General features: G+C 33.9%; 1 protein-coding gene across 19 annotated transcripts in view; it reads right to left on the bottom strand.

The window, feature by feature from the left end:
* PIGN (phosphatidylinositol glycan anchor biosynthesis class N) overlaps window positions 1-24,020 on the bottom strand; it is a 138,163-nt gene that overhangs the window by 24,343 nt on the left and 89,800 nt on the right. For 17 of the 19 annotated variants that reach the window (XM_074383301.1, XM_074383300.1, XM_074383302.1 and 14 more), the window contains 7 exons: window positions 22,986-23,094; window positions 18,642-18,744; window positions 12,377-12,479; window positions 10,685-10,771; window positions 7,419-7,474; window positions 7,051-7,126; window positions 5,072-5,145 (listed from right to left, as the gene is read on the bottom strand). In XM_074383301.1, the coding sequence (XP_074239402.1) occupies window positions 5,072-5,145; window positions 7,051-7,126; window positions 7,419-7,474; window positions 10,685-10,771; window positions 12,377-12,479; window positions 18,642-18,744; window positions 22,986-23,094 (608 nt within the window). Of the gene's footprint in view, window positions 1-5,071; window positions 5,146-7,050; window positions 7,127-7,418; window positions 7,475-10,684; window positions 10,772-12,376; window positions 12,480-18,641; window positions 18,745-22,985; window positions 23,095-24,020 lie in introns of those variants that run through there. The other 2 variants (XM_074383308.1, XR_012513081.1) reach the window with 2 other exon arrangements.

Raw genomic sequence — 24,020 nt, 5'->3', positions numbered from 1 at the left:
GTACCTAATACAGTGCCTGACATATGGTATTCGCCTAGTAATTATTGGTTTCATTCTCATTTCTTAAACAAAAGCTTTAGATGAAATTAAAGATATAATCTCTGCCTTTATGGAGTTCACAGGGTATGTATCGGTCAGCTAGGGTTGCCATAATAAAGTACCACAGATTGAGTGGCTTAAACAATATAAATTTCCTCATAGTTCTGGAGGCTGGAAGTCCAAGATCAGTATGTTAGCAGGGTTGGTTTCATTTGAGGTCTCTTTCTGTAGCTTGTAAATGGCTATTTTCTCTCTTCATGTTCACATGTTGTGTCTTCTGTGTTTAACTCTGTCTTAACCTTTTCCCCTTACAAAGACATCAGTCATATTGGATTAGGGCCCACCCATAAAACCTCATTTTACCTTAGTTACCTATTTAAAGGCTCTATCTCCAAATTCAGTCCTATTCTGAGGTATTTGGTGGTCAGGACTTCAACATAAGAATTTTAGGGGACAAAAATCAGCCTCTAGGTGTGAAACAGAAAAGTAAGGTGATTTTTATCACCTCCAGTCTGAGTTACCTAACTTAGCCAGATATTTGAGGGTGGAAGGATTCTGGAGAGTAGAGCAGTTGGGTAAAAAAAAGTTTACCAGAGAATACAATCCCTGAACTAAGCCTTAATTTAAAAAAAAAAAAAAGAAGAAGAAGCTTTTCCAGGGCAAATCTTTATATTCTTGACCCATTCTGTGGAAACCGAAGAACCCAGAAGTAAGCTGCTCAAGGTCACACAGCTAGTAATAGTAAGTTATAGACTTCTAACAGCAAGTTTGGCTCCAGAGCCCGTGCTCCTACCCATTACCTGCCTCCCCATGGCCCTACTGACTCTCAGAGGCCTTGAGCATCTTCATCATATTCCTTTGAATGTGTCCGTGGTTCCCTTGTTTATGCACATGTTATTTAAATGAGAAGGCATAAATGTAACAAACTATTCAATATTCATGGTGATCTAATATTAAGAAGGATAGGGTTATTATTCACTTGCTCTGAATACAATAATTTTATTAAATGCGGGTTAGTTATATGGTATTATTTGATCTCCAAGATGTTTTGAAGCTACTGTGTACCTAGATCCTACGAGTTTCCTCGTAAATATACTTTTATTCAAGAAATAAATACCTGCTATTTTTATCCAACTGATAATAAATATTACTTATCATCCCCATTGAGCCACTGTGACTGCTCACTTGCAAGACCCTTAACTGATCTCCCTGCTCTTATTCTTGTCCTCCTAAAGTTATTATCCATGCAGCAAACGGAACAGCCTTCAAGACCTACCAAAGGCTTCTTGCCACACTGAATAATTCTGAAGTCCTATCTGTGGCCTATGAGTTCCTATCTATGGCCCCTTATGTTCTGCCCCTGCCAACCTCCTCAACTTTATTTCCTAAAATTCTTCTGCCAGTACTCTCTGCTTAATGCTGCCTTTCTTGCTGTTCTACAAATACACTAAGCCCTTTGTATGTTTCATGCCCATTGTATGTTTCACTCCCTCCACCTGAGTGAACCATGAAACTATGTGAGTAAAGACCATATTCAGGTCTTTGCTTAAATCACTTCTTCTTAGAGAGGTCTCCCTGGATCACTTCATGTTTTCCCCTGACATTTAATATTACTTGAAATTTTACTGTCATTATAAGCATTTCATTTTCTTTTTCTCCCCAGGTAGACAGTAAGCTCTGTTCACCAGTGTATCACCAGTGGCTAGTACACTGCCCAGTATATGATACAAACTTAAATCCTATGTGCTGAATGAATGGTAGCAATAATCAGCATAAAACTAAAAATGGCTAATGCTGCGCATTACAAAATTTGATTTAGATACAAGACTGACTAAAGAACCATTTCCACTTGATTTCATAGAACACAAAAAATCTGATGCAGAAAAAACTAGACGTGGTAGAAACAACACCAAATAACATTGTAGAAGCCTAAAACCACACAGATAACATCTGTAACTAACAAAATAATGACAGAAGTAGCAAATCTTGACAACAACCAGATCTATAATATCTGATCTAGGTGCATGAGACCTGGTAGATATGATAACTATAGAAGAAAAAAAAAATAAAAACACTGGTAGGAGCTGAAATCCAGACTTTAAGAGAAACAAAAATAACCCAAAAAAGTTTTTTGAAAATAAAAATAATTTTAATAAATTTAAAACCAAAATAGAAATACTTAGAAGTAATTTACTTCTACTTCATATAAAATTAATTTTTAAATTAAGCTGATTTAATAAGAGTATCCACTGGAAAATACTTTCCCAATAAAAGTTATTCAGTATTATAATAATTCTGATTCAAACCCGGATTCCTAAATATGCAAGCATAACATTATGGAGATAAATAAAAACACCCTTCAGAACAAAATGGTATATTCAAAATTAAGAGTCAAATATGTTCACTTCAATACAGGGCACGAGAAAACTAGCTTTTTGTCTGCTAGATCACATTGTTGACAACTGATATTTCCAAGTTGTTTTTTTATCCCCAATCCCTGCTGTGTAGCCATGGCTCTTGTACAGTTGAGTCTTTAATCAAACACAGAACTGAAAAACCATCTCTTTTGATCTTATATGGTTGGTTGTTGAATATTTCTGTAATCCTAAAACTTGTTTCTCTTTCTCAGCGGCCTTCTAAAATTCTCTCATGCTTTGCCGCATTCTGAAGGTGACAAAGGTCTTCATGGTCCATGTCATCTCAAGCTGTGAAATGAACTGGCCACAATTGTGACACTTTTGGCAGGCTGTTTCACACCCCCACACCTCTCTTTTCCCTAACCACCTTCCAGTTTAGAATGAATGCATGCCAGACAAGAGTTCTGGCCATAAAGACATAGTCAGAAATCTGCATAGATGGGGCGTTTAGGGAAGACACCACTATCCTGACAGAAAAGGAGAATCAGCTGACGTAGCTCCTTGCCTTTTTCCTCATTAGTCCTTTTCCCTTGTTCCTATCTGTATGGCAGATGAGATATGATGGCAGATGAGATATGATGGCAGATGGAGGCATGAGGAGAAAAACACGAGGGTAAAAGCAACAACGTAAAAATCTTCCATTCTTAGGAATGCAGAAAAGCAGGGTGGCTGATGGCATCACAGAACTGTGGGCCACCAGCCTCCAGACTCCATGCTACATGAGAACATATATCTCTATTTCTCTTAGTATTGTTAGATTTTCATTGCTTATATCCATAAGCATTCTTAACGGATAAACTATCAGGTAATCTTCATGCACAGCTACTACCTTTTTGTGGTCTCTACTCAAAATTTACAAAGCTTTGTTGATGAACCCAATTACCAAGTCTGAGACACTAGATAAATTATTAATAATCAGAAAAGTAAATTTTAAGTCACGTAAAATAAAAAAAATGCTAATACACCTTTTCTACTTCACCTTTGTTCAATACACATTTTAAGGAGTGAGTTGCAAGAGAAGCAAAATCATTTCATTGGTTTGTTATATTGAACTCATCCTTGCCATTATAGATCTAATAAATAAGTCATTAGTATATATCTCCAGCCCTATCTTAACCTCTAGGCTTCCAACAGTTGTAAGAAAATGCTTAGCAACATAAATAATGAGACTCTAAAAATGTGAACAGAAAGGAGCGATGGTATCAGTGACATCTGGTGGTGCTATGGCAGTGAGGGTGGATAGACTTCAGCTGTGTAATGAATTAAATAAAGAAAACAGGATGAGATGCTAGTTTTCAATAGGAAGAAAAGGCATCACTGGGTTCAATGTGTGACATTAAATTGGATGAGTCAGTGTGATATCCAGGAAGAACTGTCAGTGACTTCTGAGTTTAAATGTCAAAAGAAAACTTCCTGAGCCACCTTTGCCTCAGTTCTTTCCTGTTGTGTTTTGTTTTTCATTGCACTAGTTTCCAGATAGCATTACTACACACACACAAATTTAAGTACACATACACACATACACTCTTTGATGAGCCTTCTATTTCTCATTCAACATATCCTGAGCTCTTCTTATTTAAACTTTAATTAAAATCCCTTCTAAAAATCTTATCCACTAACAAAGATGCAGGAAAGTACATGTCATTCACCAGTTTTTATTGCATCTAAGTAACTATCTCTTTTGTGATATTGACAAGGCATAAATGCTTTCAATATTAAATTCATGTAAATATCTTGCAAAAATATACTAAAACTAGAAATGAGATTTCTAGTACTCTTACGCAGTGGAAGAAAAACTTTTTTCTTTATGGCATATGCATAATACTATGCTAAACCCAGTTCTAGCTTATATTCATCAAGAACAACATGCAAATTTATGCTAATATTAGTTATTTCTTTCAACACTGAATATGTCAGCTTGATTCAAGAATAATAAAACTGCTAAGCTTCATATTTATATCAAGTAGTTTCCAGAGTCCCTGTGCTGACGAGACAATTTTATTGGTTAAAAAAAGCAAATAGTTGAGTTGACAGCTTTTCTTCCACAGTCTTGATTGCTTAAGATGGACTGCTCCAGAAATTCCTTAAAACTCAGAAAGAATACTTCCCACTCCATTAGTCAAATGTGTAGAAATCATGACTGAGAAACTGAGTATATTTTTGACATTTAGAAAAGTTAATTTTAAGTCATGGAAAATGAAATAATGTTAACAGATTTATCTAATAACATTTCAGAAACAAACCAAAATAAAAGTTAGAGTATATTTTGCTTTTTGTAGGCACAGCTATAACAAACAAGTAATTAACTATAATAATTTAACATTTATGTTTTAGTGTTTTCTAGGGAGGTTCTTCACTAGCCTGAATAATATTTTAATAACATTTTATTGCTGAGAAAGCAAGCCTGTCTGCTAGAGGCCCTAATCAACTAATTTCCTCTAATGATAACGAACACTGACTAAAAGGGTGAAAATTTTCTCATTTTTGTAATAAATAATCTATGTTACAGCAATCATAGGAAATCTCAATAGCAATCATATGAAATATCTTCAAGTGTTTACTCTAGTCTCCTAAAAATTGGCAAATCAAATGTTTATTAAACCGATTCATCTTACCTTTTTGACGATAACTGAGTAGTGAACTGAACTGCTTCGAAGGCACACATAACAAGAACAAAGGGGATTAAAATCTGTTTAAAAGAACAACAAACGATGCCATGAATAACTGAGGCATTTGAAATACTTTTTCAAAACAATACTGTTTCTGCTTACAGAAATATTGTCAATGTCTCAAGTAACTTTTACATATTCTAGCAAAAAGCAAACACTGAAATAAAAGCATGATACCAATGATACATGGTACAGTGATGAAACTGACTTAAAAACCTACATTAATAAGCAATACAATGTAAAAGACAGCAAACATCAATACATATTCCAAATAAAAGCCTATTACAAATTTTGTTCCATTTAATGCATTCTAATAATTAACAACAATTTTCAAAATATTCCAAGAGGGTGTGAAAAGCACAGAATGCCCAAATCAAATAAACTATATAACTTGATAATTTGATTCACAGATCCTTGAACCCATCTGGTTATTTAAAACTATAACATTATAAACATGATTCAGCTTCTTAATCATTGCTTATTTTTTAATACGAATTTATTTATGATTATAAAATTCACTCATTATAACAAATTTGAAAAAATATATTAAAAAATTGCAAATAAAGGTATAGTAAAATATATGCTAGTTGAAAATCCATAATCCAGAGCTAATACTGTTAGTATCTTGAGGTATTGCTTTTCAATGATCAATTTGGAAAAATATATATAACTTGATGCTTCAAAAAAGGGAAAGGTAAGGAAAATAAATGATGTTCAAGACTGCATCAAGTTCTTTTTCAAGTGAAGGACATATGAATAAAATAGAATTCAGCAGGGCCCTCACTTCCAGACACATCAGTCAACAAAAGTCATGAAGTGTATGATGTCATTAAAGCTTACTACATTGTGCTGGAGATTAAGAACCTAGCATTCTAATTGGAGCTTTCTTTCCCTCCCTCCCTCCCTCCCTCCCTCTCTCCCTCCCTCCCTTCCTTCCTTCCTTTCTTCTTTCTTTCTCCTCTCTCTTCCTCTCCCTCTCTCTCCTTCTTTTCCTTCCTTCCTTCTTTCTTTCTTTCTTTCTTTCATTTTTAATTAAAGGCCCATGGTCTTTAATAAACTGGGAAAAAACAATCACCATTTTAAAATGTGAACAAAAATTGAGGAAATAGTAAAATGTTTCAAAATAATAGTGAACAGGACATGAGAAAATGGACATTTTTTTAAAACATATCTGAAACTTCCATTTGTATTAGCATAGTAACAAAAAGTAGACATTAATTCTATTAAGATGACACACACCTTTATTATTATTTATGAATCTGAACATTAGGTAATTGGATTTTAGGGAAGTATCAGTTTATTTTATTTAAACAAGTATATACTAAGTGAAATGTGTCAGGCATTATGGTAAAGGGAATAAAACAAACATAATGATCTTTGAGAAAAAGAACATGAATTACATTCTAATGAAGAATGTGAACCCCTGGAAAGCTGAGAATTGTCATATTTGTATTGGCAGCACCCAGATAGTATCTGGTACTTTACTAAATGTAGCACAAAGTGACACATTTGTTGAATCAATCAGTCAATTTTAGGTACATGGATTACGAGAAAGATTACGTTGGCAATCTCATGGGGAGAGAACACGGATTCAGGGAACCTTATAATCTTTAGCGGCACTGCAGTGTGATCCATGGCTTCCTAAAAAGCTTTAATCAGATCTGATAAGATCCTCCTAAATTAACATGGAATTCCCACTCTCTTGAAGTCAAATGGACTTATGAGTAAAGCAAAAAGATTAACTGTGGTTTGGAGTAAGGGATAGAGTTCTTACCTCCGGTTTAGCAGTGCCACCTCTGAAAGGGTATCTTCTCTCCACTGCTATTTAACTCTGTCTAAATGACTCTGTAACCTTAATGTCACAATAATTTCATAATCTTAATCAATCGATAGCTTAATACAAATAACAAAATAAGAAAACTAACCTTCCACATCATCAGGGATCCCATCATGAAAGGACTGAACACAGTCAGAAAGCAATAGACAGAGGCAAGATCAAAGCTAGGGAATTATAACAAGGAAAAAGGATTTAGAATTCACTCTGTAACTTTAAAAGAATGTTCTTCTAAAAAGGATGTTAACTAATTCTCTGAAATCTACTTACTAAAACACAAGCAAACATCGTATTATGAAGCCACTAAAATGAACGCAGTAGATCTGAACGTGTCAATACATACCAATCTCCAAAATATATCATTCAGTATAAAAAGTAAGGTACAGAAAAAAAGATATAGAAGCCCCAGATTGCATTATTTTTCGGTTATATATATATGCCACTTTCATTTAAAATTACCTGTTAATAGAAGCTATATTTCCAGTTCCAAAAAATGCTGTCACTAAGAAGAAAACCTAAAGGGAGTCAAGGAAATAGCAAAACTACTCAGATTTCACACAAATTTCCTTTTCATTTAGAAAAGATACGCTAATTTTACCTTGAGAGTAATTTGCTTGTTTACTTGTACACTGACCACGGATTGTTTTCAATGAACATTCCATTATATCTCCTTGTGAATGCATTTTAAAACAACCAGATTGAAGAGGCAGTGTACTGAGAACAATGAGGCCTGAGAGGTCACCCTCACTCAGTCCCTAGTAACCTTAGGAAGGTTATTATCCTCTTCTCTAACATGAGCAAGGTGGACCACGTCTGTAGTTGGCTGCTAACAATTTTTTCAAAAGAAAAATGCAGATCTAGTGTATGTCATAGATATTTTCAGCTGAAAGGCATGGTTATAGTCTATATATGCTTGCTGTATGCCCACCACATGTTAAACACATGCTAGACTGCTTGAAAGGCTCAGAAAGAAACAACATACCATGTTTTAAAATAATTCAATATAGAATGACACGTGAGAAAATGCTGAACATCTTTTTGACATTTCTTAAACTTATATTTGTATTAGTAAAGCAATAAAACATTGATATTAATCTTAGTGTCCAAGAACCTATTGCTAGTAAAGCTCTTAAAATGGTGCCTGGCCCACTGAAAGGGACTGATAAGTGTAAGCTATTTTATTACTATAGACACACACAAAAAATGGTGAGGCAACACTGAAGAGGAAGTATGAATCATGACAATTTTCAGTGAAAAAGAGGCATTTAAGTTGGTGAGTTGAGCCTTAAATGTATTCATGAATTCAGTGATTCAACCAATCATCTAACCAACCAAAGTTTATTGTCTAGTATATGTCAGAGACAGGGACAGGCACTAAGAATATAAATATAAATATAAATAAAATAGTCTCAAAATACTCAAATGGTGACTAAGATATGATGACAGAAATAGAGGAGAGACATTTTAAGGTAAAGAAGAGTGAGAAAAAAATGACATCACCAAGAAAAAGTAAAAAGCCTTGATAGATAGGAGGTTAGATTTTATTGTAGGATATGGTGAAAGATGAAGTAAGAAATACAGACTGCTGGCATATTAATAAAAAGCATGAACTTTATTGTGCATACAGCGAAGAGTAGCAAATCTTTTAGGCTAGTGTTATAATCAAGAAACACCAGTGACTGTGTGATATTCAGATAAGGGAGACAAATAATTGGAGGCAGAAAATTTAAGTTGGAAGCAATTTTAGTAGTCCATGTTAGAGATAAGGCAGTGTTAACTGATGCAGGAGGAATGAAAATCAAGAGTGAAGGGAGACACAGGGACTTCAGAAGTGGACAAGGAGCAGTTAAATATGACAACAAGTTGGACGTCTTGGGGACTGGGAGTATGGTGATGCCATTAAATGAGATAAGCCCTACCAGAGAAAGTGACTTGGAAGAGGAGCGGCAGTTGTTAGTCAGTTTGGGACACATATTTGGTGATGCCCAGCAGAATGTCAGACATGTAGTTCTTGAGGTCAGGAGAAAGGTCTGGAAAAACACATCTTTGAGTTGTTTGCACAGAAGTGTCTACCCAAGTTACAAGAAAATATGGCATAAACCAGGCACAATAAGAGAAGGTTAATGGTGGAGAATGGAGAAAAAAATATGGCTGAACATCAGGCAAAGGAAGTAGTTTTAGAGAGGAAGAATAGAAATGATATAAAAAGCTTAGCAGAAAACTTGTACTGTGTCCTGGATGTGAAGGGAAAAGAAAGAGAAAACAGAGTTGAATGTCAAAGTGTGGCCAGGTAAATGGAATAGACTGAAGTGATCAGGAAGCCCCTGCAGACCCATGACAGTACAACTTCAGCAGAGACAGCTAACAAATATTGATAGAGTACTACTATGTGCCACATGTTGTCAGAGGCTTGTGGATATAATATATATATATATATATATGGAGAGAAAATAATGGCACCAACTATACATTTTTCTTTCAAAAACTTAAACAGAAAGGATAAGATGAAATTTTAATTTAGGGAAATACAAGGTTCAATGGGTAAAGTGCTTTATTAGTATTAGCTGATACAAAGGAATCTATAAAGAGAGAAAGAAAGCAAAACAGACAGAAAGCAAGAGACAGAGAGGAAGGAATATTTATTTTCTGTACCTGAGAGGTCTAGACTCCGTACCATGGTAAGCTCAAAGAAATTACCACCAATATTTAACAAGCCATATAACTGATAAGGGGTTAATAACCAAAACATATGAGGAACTCCTACAGCTGGCAAAGGTAAAATAGTCAAACTTAGAGAGCAGAATGAAGGTTGCCAGGGACTGAGTGGAGGAGGGAAAAGGGGAGATGTTGGTGAAAAGATAGGAGGTTTCAGTTATGCAAGATGAGTAAGGTCTGGAGGTGAAATGTACACTATGGTGACTGTAGTCAGTAATATTGTACTGTACACTTGAAATGTGCCCAGAGAGTTGATCTTAAGTGTTCTTACTGCAAAAACAGAAACAAAGAAAAAACAGTAAGTATTTGAGGCAATAGATATGATAATTAGCTTAATTGTGGTGATTATTTTACAATGTGTGAATAAATAGACATATATGTATCTCAAAACATCAAAATATATACCTTAAATATATACAATTTTTTGTCACTTATACCTCAATGAAGCTGAATAAAATAAAATAAAGGAAATATATCCCTATGATTTCTTCCAGCTAGTCAGTCAGCCTTTCCAAACTAAGACTTGCCTCTGTCACCTGTCTTTCAAACTTCTACTACTAACAACTTTCAAAACATTGCCTCTGAGGTGATCCAAAAACCTTTGTGAGACAGATGTTATGTAACATGAGTTTAGAAAAAAGTGTACATAAAAAGATATGAACTCATAATAGTGGTTTCTTTCAGTGAGAGAAATTAAATTCAGGAGTTGAAAGACTTTAGCTTTAGCTCTAATGTTTTAACTTCTTAAAAACACATTTTTAAAAAACGTGACAAAATACTCATGGTTAATATCTTGAATAGCAGGACTATATACACATATATATCATTTTTTAGACTTTTCTATAGTTAAAAAAATGTTTTTAATGTGAATTATGTGAGAAAACTATAGTTGAGAGAGGTTAAACTACGTAATAACACTATTAAGTGATGGGCAGAAATATCTTCCATGTCTTCTTACTCCATTAAGTGGGAGTTACAGCTCTTCAAACCAAAGCCTCAACAAAGGATACAAGGAAAAAGGCCCTACGGATGTCATCCAGACACAGCTGCCGAAACTGAGTTATATCAGTGTTATAAGAGAACTGGATACTAGTAAGCTATGAGGTAATAAGAAAAATATTAATGCACAGTAATAGTTGGCTTATTTCTATATTTGAAGGCAAACTTACAACGGCTAGAAACATGTCCTGTGCTAACAACAACAAAAAAATCAACAATAAATCTTTCTCTAGGGCTTAATCTGTCAAAAGATAAAATATGTTGCTAATAAAATACACAACACAGTTGTAGTATTGCTATATGTGTAATAAAAGTGAGAATTGAGCTTTTTCTTTTCTTATATAAATGCTTCATTTTAAAAACCCTATATAATTCTTCCCTTTTCGAAGACTAATTTCTCAGTGCCCTGATCATCTTAAACCTAGATATGTTATCATATTAAAAGGCATGGTAAAATTAAATATTTATTTGTCCCTCCATTAATTCTACTTGCAGAGTTTGTTTGTTTGTTTGTTTTAAAAAGTAACATATTCCTGTCTTTAGTAGAATAGAAAGTCACTCAATCCAACAAGGTGAGTGCATTCATGCTTAATCTCCCTCCCAAAATAGAACGCTAATGGGTGAATTTAAAGGTAGACTTTCCCCACTCCTACTCCCCATGTAATTTTCTAGTAAGTTCTTGGGATGTTTTAATACTCTTTTCTAGAAAGAGATACATTTGCTTTTAATTAAAAACACAGAATTTTAAAAGTAACACAATAATCCTCAGCCTGATGAAATATTTAACATTAAGGCTAATTTCTGAGTATTTACATGAATCTGCTCAAAACTGCTTTTCTAGTATTAATATTCAAAAACTAAAAGTTTAAAACCAGTAATTATTAAATATGCCTCAATAAAGTTTCTTCTTTATTAAAATTAATCATTCTGAATTATGAATTATAATCTACAAACTCAACTGGAACTAGATAAGGATAGATCAACTATGAAGCTATTTTCTGTAATATTCATTTTATCTAACCTTAGTAAAATTGTAAATATTCTATCACCAATTTCTCAGAATTACCATCAGCTCTAAATAAGACAGGAAACATCAATTTTCTCTGTAGCCCATCACGATAAAGGTATCCTTAAAAACTGGTTGGATTTTAGCCAATTCAAAGTATTATGTGTTGCATAAACAGTCTAAGATTTGGACTGAGGCCACAATCATTAAGGCAGCTGAATAAGCAGTTTGGATTAAGATGACCAGAAAGAGAAAAACAATAGGAACTTAAATGCCACCTTATAATAAAATTCATAAATTGACTTGTGACAACATAAAAATTATTGTGACTAAGATAAGTTGACAGAAGGAAAAACTGAATGTGAAATATAAAGAAAATAAGATAAAGGTCATTCTTTTCTCTATTCCTTCACTTATACTGATGTTTTTTTAAAATCAATGATTCTCAAGTAATCACTAATAAAGCCCAACCTATACAACAATAAAATTGTGCTTTTCTGTGATAAGTAAAAAATATTCCTTACCAATTATTAAGGTTAACCTAATTATTAATGTCAAACAACTAAAATTTTTTAACACCAAAATTTTAAGTAGAAAGAATTTTTTTAAATTTTTGAAATAACATTGCAACTTCCTTATAGGATAGAGACTACTTTAATATTCTCAAATAAAAACAACAAAGACTTTGACCAGTTACCTTCTGTTTACAGGAAACACCAGATTGTTGTAGGGTTTCTTGTTCTATGTTTATCCAGACAAACATTAAACAAGACAATACTAGTGGAAAGAGAGCTTCATACCTAACAGGCGGGGAAAGGTAGAAATAAAAAGAAAAAAATAGTAACATAAGTAAAAATGCAAATCTACACTGAGCTCTTTCTCAAAATCAAAATAATTTCATAATACTTCTAAGTCACAATATTTCAGAATTTAAATTTTCTTGGCTTTTCAGAAAAAGAAAGTAGGAAAGTAATATTTAAATTTTAACTCCAATATCATCTTTTCTGAGTGATATAAAATCTTGAGATAATTATGTGTTTAAAATAACAAATATAGAAAAGCCATTCATAAAGCAAATGACAGGTACACATAAAAGATAAAGACATGAAGACAAAGGTAAAAAGATAATTCTTAAGGTAAAATTATTAACATACATAGAAGAGGAAGAAGAACATTCTAAATTTAAAAAAAAGGGTGCAACAAAAACACAAACATGAAAATTATGTTTGACCTTATTGATAACTGATAGGGAAATTAAAACAATGGTGACATACCATATTTGCCAATATCAAAATAACAACAGTGCTGGCCGGGCGCAGTGGCTCATGCCTGTAATCCCAGCACTTTGGGAGCCTGCAGTGGGTGGATCACATGGTCAGGAGTTCGAGACCAGTCTGGCCAATATAGTGAAACCCTGTCTCACTAAAAACACACAAAAAATAGCTGGGTGTGGTGGTGTACATCCATAATCCCAGCTACTCAGGAGGCTGAGGCAGGAGAATCATGTGAAACCAAAAGGCCAAGGTTGCAGTAAGCTGAGATTGTGCCACTGCACTCCTGCCAAAGGAATATACACTTTCTTGAAAACCGTTCGATAGTATGTATCAAGAACCTCGAAAATACTCATACACTATAATGCAATAAGGGCATTTCTAAAAATTTACCCTGAGAAAACAATCAGACACGTGCCACAATGTACATTATAAAAATATCTGTTGTAGATGCTGGAGAGGGTGTGGAGAAATAGGAACACTTTTACACTGTTGGTGGGAGTGTAAATTAGTTCAACCATTGTGGAAGACAGTGTGGCGATTCCTCAAGGACCTAAAAATAGAAATCCCATTTGACCCAGCAATCCCATTACTGGGTATATATCCAAAGGATTATAAATCATTCTACCATAAGGACACATGCACACGAATGTTCATTGCAGCACTGTTTACAATAGCAAAGACCTGGAACCAACCCAAATGCCTATCGATGATAGACTGGACAGGGAAAATGTGGTACATATACACCATGGAATATTATGCAGCCATCAAAAACGATGAGTTTGTGTCCTTTGTAGGGGCATGGATGAACCTGGAAACCATCATTCTCAGCAAACTGACACAAGGGCAGAAAGTAAAACACCGCATGTTTTCACTCATAGGCAGGTGTTGAGCAATGAGAACACACAGACACGGGGAGGGGAGCACTACACACTGGGGTCCATTGGGGGGAAATGGGGGAGGCACGGGGGGGGTGGGGAGGTGCGGAGAGATAGCATGGGGAGAAATGACAGATATAGGTGAGGGAAAGGAAGGCAGCAAATCACACTGTCATGTGTGTACCTATGCAACAATCTTGCATGTTCTTCACATGTACCCCAAAACCTAAAATGCAATTAAAAAAATAAATAAAAATATCTGCTGTAATATTGTTCATGGAAGGGGGAAACAGAAAACAACCTATATGTCCACAGGGGAATGATTAAATGTGTAGTACACCTACAGGCTGCGGTGTAAAATGAACACAAAAACAAAGAAGAAATGCTCATGAGACAACACAGTGATAGAAGCCTTTTCTAAACAGTTTCTGCTTTGTTTGGGGTTAAGTGTTCCACCTTCATAATCCCTAAATGCTCTATAACTGTCTTAATCACAGGTGTACTTGTATGCGTCTATTATTATACTTTATAAAATCTTTGAAAACCAAGTCTGTGTCTGTCTCTTCACCACTGCTGGCCTAGTTCACAAGTATTTGTTGAGTCAATTATACATCTAATCAGAAGTTACAAACCAAAACCAAACATTATTTCCTTTTTGATTCTTTCAGCTACCGAACCCTACAGCATATGGCACTATTTCCTAAACATGAGAAAGCAAAAAACCTCCAAACACTTTAAACACTTTTACAGATTATAAAATTACAACATTGAAGACTGGATGGAAGGAAAGATTCCGGTTTCAGAATGCATACAAAAATCACTTGGTATATAAGACTGAGAAGGTCCATAGATATGAACAGATACTATACACATGAGAAAATAGGAGTAAAACAAGCACAGAAAACTGTTTAAAGCAGCACCACTTTTGGCCTGTTAATATAACATTTTGATTTTCTTATTTAAAAATGGAAATACCAAATACTATTACAGATATGATGAAATCATAGACCTCATAGTTTGTTGTAGACATTATAAATTGGTACTCTTCTTAAGACGATTATAAGTTAAAAAAAGAAATGAACCCAATGGCCCACGTACACTATACTGAGAAGTGAACAAAGGAAATAATCTTGACTAATTAAAAAGCTTATGCATAAAAACATAACTTAAAAAATTATTTGTGATAATAAAAAGTTGAAATAAAATCCATATAATAAAATATTAAATACCTATTAAAACAGTGGCTAGGAAGCCTATGAGCCACCTAGAAAATGCTTCTAAAATGTTAATTAGAAAAAAAGATAGAGGCCAGGCACGGTGGCTCAAGCCTGTAATCCCAGCACTTTGGGAGGCCGAGGCGTGTGGATCACGAGATCGAGAGATCGAGACCATCCTGGTCAACATGGTGAAATCCCGTCTCTACTAAAAATACAAAAAATTAGCTGGGCATGGTGGCGTGTGCGTGTAATCCCAGCTACTCAGGAGGCTGAGGCAGGAGAATTGCCTGAACCCAGGAGGCGGAGGTTGCGGTGAGCCGAGATCGCGCCATTGCATTCCAGCCTGGGTAACAAGAGCGAAACTCCATCTCAAAAAAAAAAAAAAAAAAAAAAAGATAGAAAATAGAACACATACTGCAATTAATTTTATGTTAAAAAGACAAACACAGAGGTAACACTGGAAAGAAATATACCAGAACATTAGCAAGAGTAAATACGTGATTTCATCCCTTATCCCTACTTTCCATAATGTTATGACACTATTTTTCCAATGATTTTTTTAAAATTGAAAAACAAAGATTTAGAAAGCTTGTATCCTGCCTGCCTTTCTTTAAAGTTCAGTTTAACATCCATATGAGTCCTTGATGGCATTAACTCAGCTTCCCTATTCAAGTTCTTTCTCTAGTCAGTCTTTATATCACACAATTCACAACTTCATTAACTCACAGCAACTTGTTTGATTTTACAATTGTCTAACACTGTAAAATATAGTTATTTTATAGCAGCTTATAACCCTACTGTATACCAGTAGTACACTCATGATTTTCCCTTGTGTGTCTGCATAGTGCTCTGGACACTGGAGATATGAAAGAAAAAAAAAATGTTGATTAACTGAATCAAGGTACATACTCTGAACAAAAGGGGCTCATAATTTTTTTAAAGATTTGCAGTTTTATATGAATTTATTGTTTCCTAACAATTCAAAACATAAATATCATAGATCAACAAATAGTGTTACAGACTTATTTCCTTTCAAAAACTATACATTATGATCACTTTCTTTTGTAAAATGTAGATGAATAAATCAGATAAAGATAATCCTCCTATGGGACTTTATCTCTTAAAACAATCAATGTTTTGTATAAAGTCTGTATATCTGCATTAATAAACTGAAATATCAATGAAATGTCATCACAGGCTCAGGGAGAACATAATGAAAACTTACTAAATTAGGATCTGCTGGTTTGGTCTCTGTGCAAATTGAACAGGGCTGACAAGGCATTTAGCTTTGTATTACAGTTTGCTAAGGAAAGGGATAATGCAAAGAAAATTTCAAAAGAAAATGTTTAACCAACTTTAACCAAGAGAACAAACCATTTTCAAGTATTACAACCATTCCATTTGCATAAAAATAATTAAGTGCCGATTAAAAATAAATCTTCTTTATTCATTAAATCAAGGATGCATTGTAAGAATTTAGGATTACTATTGCTGTATTTCTGTATTATAGTATAACTATATTTCTTTTAACTATTCTGTAATTTTGAATATTTACTAATTTACACAGAGAATCCTCTGGGTCATCCAAAATGGTCAGACTGATTCATAACAAGTGGCCTATGTTTTGCAAAACTGATTTGACACTAAGAAAATGTACAGATTGAAATTACTGAACTGTGCTATTTCAAGATACTCCTTCTAATTTTTTTGGCAAAGCTAGATACACTTTCTGATGTTGAATAATATACCTCTTAATGAATTCATTAATAAGGTCATATCGTGCATTGGTATTCTTATTTTAGGTATAAAATTTTCACTTTTTAGATTTTCTTAAAATAAGTTATGATTATGCTTATTATGATAATTTGTTTTGGCATTTCTTATGACTATTAAACTGATGATTTAAAATACTTATCCCCAATGTAAGTTACATGATTAACTCACGCTGTATTATGAAATAGTATTTTCATTCAAAATTAAACTTCAGTTATCCTTTCTTTCTCTCCTTTTCTAATCCAGCAAATCAGATCTATTTTTATATTTGTTTATACTTTTTAATCAACTATACATCCCTTTAAATCTGTTTATTGCTTTAGAATTTGAAGGTTCAAAAAAGAGAAGGGCCTATGAAGAGACTGTACAAAAGTTAGTCCATACTTCTGGACACTTTCACACATTTATTTCCTTAAGTCAACCTCTGGGTGTGATCTCTTAATAAAACTCATGAGTCTCCCTGAAATGGTCGGTTAGAAAAGAAATTATTTTAAGCTCTGTTTTTTTACATAGATTAAAAACTTGTGTATAATCGAATTCATTTTTACTCTTGTAGATTCTAATATAACAAAATTATTTATCCTGAAATTTCACTAATAAAGGGGAAAAACTGAAGGATTTTAAGTTCTCATGATGTTCGTCACTCTTGATGCTCATAGATTTCCAGTTTTATTTTGAAGTTCTATTTCAAAGGTCTAAATCTCAAAGAAAGCCTATCCTAAAATCTAGTTAGGTAACTGGTAAAAATTTCCATGACATTTGTATCATATCTTCAGAGCTGTGGCCCACATCTGGCTAGGCAGGGGGAAAGAAAATGAAAGGAGATAGACAGCTTTGGTGAAAAAAAGAGGTTTAGGGCCCCACTGGATTATCTCTTATTTGAGACTACAAGAACTCTGAGGGTCTAGGTCACTTAGGGTGTTAGGGTCTACTATGAAAAGACTTTGAGAACATCTCTCTAATTTTGAACTATGACAACTAAGTTTCCAAAAGGGAGAACCTGAGCCTTGGACCCCAAACGACTTTACAAAATCATTTAAACTGTGAATAATCTGATAGACACTGGTGAATCCCTAGGTTTAATCTAACTTTGATGAAGACTTTCTATTTGGCCAAAGTTCAAACTGTTTATGAGTGGTGCTTATTCACTTTGTTTGTTACAATGTGCACATTCCTTACCCTTATAAAGATTTAAGCAAGGATGAAATTCAAAAGCAAGAAAATAATTCTTCAAAGTTAATAGAGTATATCCTGTCTTCAGTGAGTTCCAGAAAATATGTCGGGATTCATCCCAAGTCAAGCTGCTGATTTTTTGTTTTGTTTTGTTTTGGTAAGAAAAATTTCAAACTAAAATAGAAATAAATCTTTGAGTTTTGGGAAAATATTCTGAAGTTTCTCTGAATCAAACTAATATTTTAGTTGTGACATGTGTAAGATTAAAAAAATACTATATCCAAAGAAGAATGGACAAATCAAAGCATAATTTAAAATAAATAGAGGAATGTCAACAAAAAATATAAGTCATTGAGACTTAAAATTCCTCCATAATCAAAATTTTCTAACATTATAGTCTAATGATATTTTAGCAACTTTAGAAAAGAAAAAGACAAAGACAGCAAGCAATACTATGAAATGGATAAAAAAAGAAAAAAGATTATAGATCAAGTCAAATACAGTTCTTACAGAAAAGAAAATATTTATAACTTACTCCTCAAGATTTAGAAAGCATTTTTCATTTCTAGAAGTTAAATATTAACAGAGAAAATATCAATGTATCATTTAAAACTTGCTGCTATAAAATTAAATTGTTAACAAGTTTATACCCTGTGCTTAGAAGTAGGTAGGTTGACATCAATGAAAGAAGTATGCTGAACAATCGCTGAAAGAGAGCTGGAGAACTCAGTAGTGGCACAATCAAGGAAGAGGCTGCAATGAAACAAAACAGATCATCTGTCAGTATAAGAGACACACAAAAAAATGTTAGTGTAGGGCCGGGGGCAGTGACTCACATCTGTAATCTCAGGACTTTGGGAGACTGAGGCAGGTGGATCACCTGAGGTCAGGAGTTTGAGACCAGCTAGACCATGGTCTAGCTCTAACGAGCATTTTTGCTTAATATGCTATGATCTCCAAATGGATGGTATGTTTTAAAATTGGTTCTATTTATGTCACTTAGAATAGAGACTCTTACTTCTCCTTTATTACCTATTTTTAGTAGAGATAGAAAACTCTGTTTTAGTAGAAACCCTGTTTCTACTAAAAATACAAAAATTAGCCAGACATGGTGGTGTGCACCTCTAATCCCAGTTACTCATGAGGCTGAGGTAGGAGAATCGCTTGAACCCGGGAGGCAGAGGTTGCAGTGAGCTGAGAACGCACTACCGCACTCCAGTCTAGGTGACAAGAGTGAAACTCTATGTCAAATACATACATACATATATACATACATACATAAATGTTAGTGTAGAAGCCCTGAATAATCTAGTATCATTTATGGCATCTACTGTTTGTGTGACCTTGAATATGAGGCTACATTTGCTCTAATCATAATCAGGCCTCACATTTTTAATTAAAATTACATTGCATTGTTTTAACTATGCTCAGATTTTCTCAATTCATATTCAGCCAAGACTACTGTAATAATATTAACTCATAAATAATTTTCTACTGAAATAAAATTATTACTCAACATTTAGCACGCTTTGCTTAATTAGACCTTTATATCTTAGTTCAAAGACAACTTACTCCTCAGAAACTGATTTTTCCTAACCTCATCCTTCTCCAAGTTTTCCCACTGTAAAGTATGCACTGGCAGTTGTAGTATGCCCCTTGGAAAAGAGAAACAAGAATGACTTCACCATGCATGAAAGTTGTATTAACTCTCACCCAGGATAATAAAAGCAACTACCCCAGTGGAGGAAGGGCAGATGAAGAAGGTGGAGTGGCAAAACGTAAACTCCTCCATCTCTATTCTGGGAAGGAAATGTATGTAACTTCCTCATCTCCCTAGTGCTCTAGAGTATGCAGATAGACAAGCTGGGATGAAATCCTGGCTGAATCACTTATTAACTGTTTAAACTGTACAGCAAGTTCGTTAACTGATCTAAGCAGAAATTTACCCACCTGTCAAATAGAGATAACATTAAAAAGTTGTGACGATTAAATACAATTTTACCTATACAATATTCCCTGAGCATAGTGCTAGCACACAGTGCCTAGTAACTGTTAGCTGCTGTTATTATTATTAGTCAACATCTTGTAATGTTGATTGTAATGTCAATTTTATCTAAATGTAATGTGAATTTTATCTAAAGTAAAGTCACTGCAAGATTTAAGACTATGAAGTTACATTTATAATACTCTTAGATGAATATCTTCTGACGTTTTCCAGATGTATAGTTTCAATCATAATCAATTGATACATATTTTAACTGGAAGAAATAACACTTCAATATGTCTGATTTTAAAAGTCAGTTACTCTGTTGGGCAAATGATGGTTGCTAAAAAATAAAAAGCAAAAAATAAAAGTCGGTTCAAATGAGACCTCTTCTGTAAAACTGTATATATTTTCTCTCCTTGTTTACTTTTGTCTAAATGATTGATAAGGTACTAAAGGAGAAATAAGAGTGTCTATTCTAAGTGACATAAGTAGAACCAATTTTAAAACATAACATCCATTTTGAGATCACAGCATAGTAAGCAAAAATGCTCATTAGAGTTAGATCATGGTGTATCTGTGCCTAGAAGAGATCTTTGGAGATACTGATGACTTACCTATGAGTCAACTATTTCATCATTTGATAGGTATCCTCTAGAACCTAGCTCTACCAATCCCAACGAGCAAAAATCTTGTTTAAAATACATGCCCAGAGAAGCTTTCATGTTTGGAGAACAATAGCAGTAAACCTATTCTGAATCTCCTCCTCACCGTTCCAAAACAATAATCAAATCAATAAAGACAATAAATAAAATCATATAGGATAATCCAAATAGAGAAAGAAACATATAAAATACTGCATAATATATATGCCTGCTCTACTACAACATAATAAGATTTGACAGAATCTTCTTGACAGAATCTTCAATTTGTTGTAGTAGAGCACACTTACACATTATGCAGTATTTTCTACACTTCTTGAGAACAAGCTCAAGAGTCATATTAGTAAACATGAATGAGCTCAACTCATCATTTTACTTAAAAGAAAAAAAATTGTGGAATTGGCACATAAGGCAAAACCTAACTCTATGCAGAATACAGAAACCAAACTTAAAACACAGTGATTCAAAAAGGCTAAAATAAAGGCAAATGGAAACAGTAAGAAATCTAAAGTTGCAATCCTGATACCACAGCACACTTTAGACCAAAAACAATAGGCAAAGAAGAACACTTTATGATGTTAAAAGTGACAATCCACAATGATAATGTAATAGTTATAAACATTTTGCTTCAAACAACATAGTCACCACGTATATAAAATAAAAATTATGATATTCTTCACAGAAATAAAAAAAAAAATCCTAAAACTCATATGGAACCACAAAAGACTCTGAATAGCCAAAGCAATCCTGAGCCTTTAAAAAAAAAGAACAAAGCTGGAGGCATCATGAAGTCATGACTTCAAAATATACTACAAAGCTATAGTAACCCAAACAGCATGGCATAGAAACAGACACATAGACCAATGGAACAGAACAGAGAACCCAAAAATAAATCCACACATTTATAGCCAACTCATTTTGACAAAGGCACCAAGAACATACATTGAGGAAATGACAGTGTCTCCAATAAATGATGCTGGGAAAATAGAATATCCAAAATCAAAACAGTAAAATAAGACCCATATCTCTCACCACTAAAAACAAATCAATTCGAAATAGATTAAAAACTTGAATGTAACACCTGAAACTACAAAACTACTGGAAGAAACTATTGGGAAAACACTTCAGGACACTGGTCTGACAAAGATGTTTCTGTTAAGAGCTCAAAAGCACAGGCAACAAAAGCAAAAGTAGACAAATGGGATTATATCAAGCTCAGAAGCTTCTGCATAGCAAAGAAAACAATCAATGGAGTGAAGAGACAACCTACAGAATGGGAGAAAATATTTGCAAACTACCCATCTGACAAGGGATTAATAACCAGAATATATTACAAGCACAAACAATTCAACAGCAAAAAACCTATTAATCCAACTAAAAAATGGGCAAATGATCTGAGTAGACATTTCTCAAAAGAAGACATATAAATGGCCAACAGCTATATGAAAAAAAGTATTCACTATCACTAATCTTCAAAGAAATGCAAATCAAAACCACAATAAGATATCATCTCACCCCAGTTAGAATTGCTATTATCAAAAAGAAAAAAAGTAGCAATGATGGCAATGATGTAGAGAAGGGGGAACCTTTGTACGTTGTTGGTAGGAATGTAAGTTAGTACAGCCATTCATGAGGGGTGGGCCTCCATGACCCAAACGACAAAAGTCGTCAAAAGATGTTAAAGTTACAGCGGATGTCAAATTTTCACAGGCATTACAATGCCTTTTTTGGAAAAAAAAAAAAAAAAAAGAAAGAAAGAAAAAAACACACACAAAAAAAACCTGGACTCAAAATTTGCTCTTGTCTTCCAAATGGAAAGGAAAACGTAAGTCCTTAAATTACATGTTTGCTTCACACATATATTCCAACATTCTTAATTAAGAGGACTACATAGAATAATATGCGTTCAAATGTCTAATTAGCTTTACAGAGTATGCAATTTGTACTAGTTGATGTTATTTTTAGGAAGGGAAACAGATAAAAGTTAACCATTTCCCAGTCCCTGTGTAAGAACGGAGAATTTATGAACTGGCATGAAAAGGAAGCATAAGGTTCTCTTCACCCTATTCTCTTTTGGAATCGCTTAGTAGACTCTTACCAGATGTTAATAAATATACAGCTTTATTATCAGGTCATAAATATTCTATAAATTTATCGTATTAACACATGCATGCACACAAGAATCTCTTTGTTAAATTCCATCAAGATAGAGAACTAATAGCCAGTTATTATTATTTTCCTACAACAAAATTATTTCTTTCAATAACAATGATGCAGACATAAACAGATCATTTTGAGGTAACTAAGTTGATGTCAAATTACCTCACTTGGTTTGAGTGGCCTCTTACCTAATGTTGCCCAGCTAATAATCTGATTCCTAAGAGGCAGTCCTTGCTTCCTGAGTAGACTACTCTGGGTGCTATACACAACATACATGGAGAGCACTGTGCTCAGGACCTGAAGACAAAGATGAAATAGGTTAAAAAAAGAGAAGGTAGTGAAAGATTATATACTAGCAAGACATTCTTGTTTCTAAGATGTTAAAATGTGGAAAAAAAATGTGTATCTTGGAATCAATGAAATATAGTAGACAGTATAGGAACTCATCTAAGTTAATAAACCTAACACAAAAATGAATTTGTTACAGAGTTACCTAATACTCAGGGGTATGTCTAACAAAGCACATAAGAATTTTAGCATGATATTCTTGGTTCCCCTCGAGAGAGATTCAGAAACATTCACTTGTGTCAAAGGACTCATTATTCTAGATACATTCTGTCAAAGCTGCTATGGCTTAACTGTAAAGCCAGAGTACCATTTAAAAAGAAACATATGTTCCAACTGCTTGATAGAACTTTTGACAAAAAAAATTTATTCTCTTTTTATAAGTCCCTGTTGCTCTCCAAGAATGAATTTAACTTGTGATGTAATCTTTCAAATGTTGCATATTTTTATTTCAGAGTGTTCTTGGAAACACCATCTACTCTCCCAGCTTTGATCTTGAGGAAATTTTTTGAGAAGACTCATATGAATTTTGCTTTTTGTCTGTGGTCTAGAAGTGGTTATTTATTTATTTAGTCAGTTAAAAAGAAAAACAGATGTTTTCCATCCTTATCTATGGAAAAAATTGTCATTTTATAGACTATTACATGATATAATCTCTGTCATAATGCTATCAGATATTATCTCTACAGATTAAAAACAAACTGAAGTGACGGTGTGGTGGCTCACACCGGTAATCCCAGGACTTTGGGAGGCTGGGGCGGGTAGATCACCTGGGGTCAGTAGTTCGAGACCAGCTTGGCCAACATGGTAAAACCTCATCTCTACTAAAAATACAACATTAGCTAGGTGTGGTGGCTCATGCTTGTAATCCCAGCTAC

Source organism: Saimiri boliviensis, chromosome 13, assembly GCF_048565385.1.
Source record: "Saimiri boliviensis isolate mSaiBol1 chromosome 13, mSaiBol1.pri, whole genome shotgun sequence".
Taxonomy (NCBI): domain Eukaryota; kingdom Metazoa; phylum Chordata; class Mammalia; order Primates; family Cebidae; genus Saimiri; species Saimiri boliviensis.
Note: the sequence above shows the minus strand (reverse complement) of the source record. Positions and strands in the feature narration are given on the sequence as shown.